Source organism: Montipora capricornis, chromosome 3 (genome assembly GCF_036669925.1).
Source record: "Montipora capricornis isolate CH-2021 chromosome 3, ASM3666992v2, whole genome shotgun sequence".
NCBI lineage: Eukaryota > Metazoa > Cnidaria > Anthozoa > Scleractinia > Acroporidae > Montipora > Montipora capricornis.
The window spans coordinates 55342958-55347957 of NC_090885.1; the positions used below are offsets into that span (position 1 = coordinate 55342958).

Consider the following 5000-nt stretch of genomic DNA (forward strand, 5'->3'; position numbering starts at 1 on the left):
CTTCTTTCCGTGATCATCCTTCATCTAGCGTTGATTAGCGTCGACCGTTTCATCGCTGTCAAGTTCTCCTTGCGGTATCACTCTATTGTCACCTTTCGCCGAGCAGTTGTGATTTCCATCACTGCTTGGCTGTGGGTTTTGGCTGTAACTATTATTCTGCCACAAATTATAAAAGCTATCCGTGACAAGCCTGAGTCTCTCGCTTCAAATGCTTTTCATCCATGCTTCAACAAAAAAGCACACTTTATCAAAGGATACCTGGTCTTCTATACCATAACGCTCTTGTTCGTACCTTTGGTGATCATTTTATCTTCGTACAGTTACATATTTCTTGTATCACACACTCATCGAAAGCGGATCAGAGAACAAAACAACACTCTGAAGAAGCAATTAAGAGCATCTTGCACTCTGGGAATCATTGTAGCCCTTTGCCTAGCCAGTATAATTCCTCTTTTGGTTGTAGCAAGCCTTCGAATATCCGGGACTTCAGACCTTACAATTGCCAAACATGTTGCTTTCCATGTTGCATTTGGTTTGAACGCAATCTGTAACCCTATCATCTACGGCTGGAGAAATGAGAAATTTAGAAGCTCGCTTCGAAAACTTCTGAAGTGCGCTTAGTCAAGGAGCTTGGACAAAGGAAAGAGGTGGGTCATTCAGGGCGTTGAATGCAGAGGAAGTGCTCTCAGAACTCTTCAAAGGCAGTCTTAAATCCCAGTGAGAAATACTGAACTTAAGGATACCAATAATTTCATCTTAGCATTGCGTTCACCTGAAACGGCGAACTGCAAACTGCAGGCTGCAAAGAGTTTGTCATAAAAGTGTGCGACAATTTTCTTCTTTTAACTCGTCTCTCTCCCTTTTAAAAAGTTGCTCGATAGGCAAGGAATATGAGCTAACATCATACATGCTTTTTTAAATTTTTGGCAAAATGCAAATTTTAGCCTGACGTTCGCAGTTTACAGAAAACATGATGCAAATTCCCTTCGTTCTCGCTTTGCGTCGGTGTGTGTCAATACATGTAAAAAAACCAAACAGGTGAGGTTTAGCCTTGTTTATTGGCCGGGTAGTTAATTAATTAATTAATTCAAGTCTCCTCGCTACAACTTATAGTAAAACAGGCAAATATTGCAACTAAGTAGATAAATGTTGTATAACCGAGTGGTTACGTTTGCCTGAGTGGTTAATTACCTAAAAACATTAGTTTAATGCAGAGGGAACGTGCATCTGATATTTGTTACACATTTTACTGCTGTGGCAATCTTTCAACTTTTACATAACCGTTATGGATATTGTTGAAAGAAAACTGCACTGGTATTCGAAAGCTTTTGAGTTTCATCAGCGACAACGTCCATTACAACATTGTCCGCCATTTTGAATCTCCCCGCCGCAAAGACCCTGGAAACGAGGTTTTGTGACAACTCGGTTTTTTGATTTGAAACTTGCGGGCGATGTGTTCTTTTATTCGCATTTATACCGCAAATTTGAAAGTATAGGTAATTACATGGGGCTCAGTATTCAAGATAATGAAGAGGCGTATTTTGGGAAGTTGCTGAAATTTCACCAGTCGCGAGGCGAGGAGGGCAATTTCTTCAACTCTGAAAATACAAGTGATATTAATCCTTACTTTTATGAGGAAACTTGCGATTATAATTACTTGTTTATAATATAAAGGGCTAAATTTTATTTTATAGAAGGGCCGGGTCGCATTACAGACTAATTTTTAAGTTGGCTGGTTTCAAAACAGCTGGAAAATTCAAATTGCAAGACCTGAAATAAAATTGATGAATAAAATGTACAATCGCATTTCCATTAAGCTAAAATGCAAATGTCAATCACACAGGCGATTTTTAGCGGCAAGCAACTGTCTTCGATCACCTTTGTTTTTCGAAAATTGGAAAAATCGGTCAGCCCTGGCCTTCCCAAGCACACCGGCGTCAGTGATATTTTTTCCGAATTTGCAATTTTTTGAAAAAGCACAAATGAGCGCGGGGGTCGCATTAGAAAAAAGACGTTTTGAGAGATTTTAGTCCTAGAGGAAAAAAGCTTTTGCAAAATCGTATCTAACCCGGGACTTAGAAGGCCAAAAACGCACGCTACTGAGTAATTTCGAAGGAAGCCATATGCATTTCAGTTTGTAGCAATAAACTGTAAAACGCAGGACTCCGGCGGCTGAATGAAATTTTGTTTTCGTACAACAACGCCAAAGTAATGAAACCAACCCCGATAAAAAACGTCACTACATAAAAATTCGAGAAAATAAGGAAAGTAATTTTGTCCGGGGCAATAACAAAATTAATGAAAAATGCTCTCTCTCTCTCAGCCATCAGCGTCTTTCCCCCGCACAAGCACAAGCCGAAGATAAGAAGTTTAATCTGGATTGTTTCTCTCTATTGCAAACAAAAAGAAAATATCTGCACGTTTTAGAAGTAAATTTGGTTTAGTGATTCAGTTTTCTAATCGACTTTTTTATTTTATTTTCTTTTTTAAAGCATAGCTAGCTATTGTAGTCGAGGGACTGGTTTTGAAGTCTTTACAACCTTCAAAAGCGAGAACAATGTTGTCGCAATTGATGTTGAATTGACCGTGACAGTGCACAATGTTTTGTTGCGCGCATAATTTAATCAAAAAAGGTGCATCTTGGTGCAGGGTCAAGGCAAAAATGGTGAGCAAAAACATGAAACATACAACAAAGAAACTTGTTGTACACCTTGCGCAGAAAAAACACCAATGAGAATTCAGAATAGAATAGACTCCACTCTTTTCTTCTCTATTCTAAATTCTCATTGGTAGTTTTGCTGCGCGGGACGTCGCCACTGACGTTCCCGTTCTGTTGCTAAATCAGCCTAATGTGTGAGATTGGCTTAAAATAAAGGTCTTCAAAAAGCCTTTTTCTTCAAGTTAAAAAAATGTTTAAAAAGTGAATTATATCCCAGTTAAGTCATCGCGCTTGTATTGTCTTGTATCCAATAATTTTCTTATAAAAAGCCAGCCTTCACATTTCACAAAAGCGAGTAAATCTGCTTCGAATGATACTGCACTATATCAGTCCGCGATAATGCTAAAGAGGATGAGCCAACGAGCAAGAAAAGATATATAATATACAAATTTCAAAGAGGGGGGTTAAACGAATTAGAGTAGCGAGAGTGGGATTCAGAGAAAGAATTATGTTCTGCAGATACTGTAAAGCTTTCCCCGTGCATTCATCCACTTCACCATTGATAAAAATAATTTCTTCGGTTTCCATTACGTTCTAAAATTCTCAAGGTGTTTTTTATTTAATGTCCAAAATAATGTCGGTATTTTAGCCCGGGTTTTAACTACCTTGTCCCTTGCTCGGTATGACCTCAAATTTGGTGATTTTACGTTGTTGTTGCTGAGTACCGCAAGAATGTGTGCTAAAATTCGTGCCGCGCGTGCAGCATTATTTATTATTTTCCCCTTTTAAGCGGAGCTCCGCGCGCCGATGTCGCGCGCGCAGAGCATCCTGGGTAAGAAAATATGGTAACCCATTTGGTTTTGGTCACCGTACGACCGTCCACCCCTCCATGTATGCCTATGTGACCAGTATCACGTGACCATATTGCGGGCTCAAGTTTAGACCTCATCTTGATCAGCTGTTTTATTTGAATTGACCGCTGATCAGGCACTGGGTTTCGAATGGATTGTAGGCTCAAGCCAGGTTAACTTATTGTAAGAATAAATAACCCGGGAGCTCCGATTTTAGGCTTGGCTAAATCTAGATATCAACCAATCAGATAACTGTTTAGTTGCGTCGTCGTTCATTAACGTCCTATCTGAGTTGTGAGTGCATAAAGTAATTAACCTTACGATTCTCAATGGGCCTTATGCGTGATGACATCTGACTAGCTAATTTCACCACCAAGTCTCGTTTGCACAAAATTAATAACATCATTTAGACATGCAATGCTGTTCGCAGGTGGGTTCTCTTTTCAAGTTTGCTCCTTTGGGACTTAGCTCATGCTAAAATTTACAAGTTTGATTTTCGAATTCTAGGCTTGATGATGAAATTAGCTAGTCAGACGTCATCACGCATGAGGGCTATTGGAAACAGCGTTATTAACATAACAACAATAATTAGAATAAACTTTTACATACGAATTTGTTATAAGTCTTCCAGCTCTCAGATTCACTTGTGCGCCAAAGCAGAATATAGCCCACTGGTTCAATGTTATTGGGACTTCCCTCAGCCAGACGAACTTCAAAGTTGATAAGTAGCTCGGTGAGCGTGCGACAAATGAGATAAGGCCGTTTAACAATTACATTCCTGGTATCATACCAAATGCCAGTCGAACCATTACCTTCAATATAATAAGACAGCAAATCCTTTGAGTTGGGTGGTTCTGAGAAAACAATCATAAGGCATGTTTTGGACGGCTTTGGTTTTAGGTTCCAACTATACAGAGCGTCGATCAAAATTCTAGCCTTGATTTTTCATATTTCCCTAAATTTCTTTCGTGATATAATCTCAGCCAATAGCAGAAGTCCGGACTTTTGAATTTGCCAATAAGAGAAAGCTCTTTTTCCATGCTTAGCGGCAGCTGGACAATATCAGTAACAATAACAACAGCAACAGCAATAATAACAGCAAAAGAACCAACAACAACAAAAACAACAATTATAACAATAAAGTCTTTATTAATTAAAAGTCCAAACAACACAGTTTAGAATGCTTTTTCTTTAAAGTAGTATATAGGAAAGGGTGAATTATATATGTGAACCCAGTGAATCCATCCACGTACCTATAGTCTCTGATTTCGACAGACGACATGATTCGTATGCGTTTTCCTTCGTTAAACGCAATGATTCAGCTCTATACAACTTAGGATTGGCTGGAAACGTCTGCCGGTTTTCACAGGAAAATCAATGACTCGATCTGTGAAGATTTTGTGTCACAAATTTATCATAGTTGCACTCTCCTGCTTATGGGCTACTGGTCCAACATGATTTATGCTTTTATCGACCGTTACATTTGTTAA

The 5000-nt window shown here is 39.0% G+C and overlaps 2 protein-coding genes across 2 annotated transcripts in view; one reads left to right on the forward strand and one right to left on the reverse strand.

The window, feature by feature from the left end:
* Positions 1-1677, forward strand: part of LOC138043438 (adenosine receptor A2b-like) — a 2252-nt gene extending 575 nt beyond the window's left edge. The window contains exon 1 of the mRNA XM_068889703.1: positions 1-1677. This exon is cut by the window's left edge and continues 575 nt beyond it. Coding sequence (XP_068745804.1) covers positions 1-621 — 621 coding nt within the window. The 3' untranslated portion in view covers positions 622-1677.
* The window catches only part of LOC138043441 (tyrosine-protein kinase receptor torso-like), a 60763-nt gene that overhangs the window by 44659 nt on the left and 11104 nt on the right, over positions 1-5000 (reverse strand). The window contains exon 6 of the mRNA XM_068889709.1: positions 4120-4322. Within this exon, the coding sequence (XP_068745810.1) occupies positions 4120-4322 (203 nt within the window). The remainder of the gene's footprint in view (positions 1-4119; positions 4323-5000) is intronic.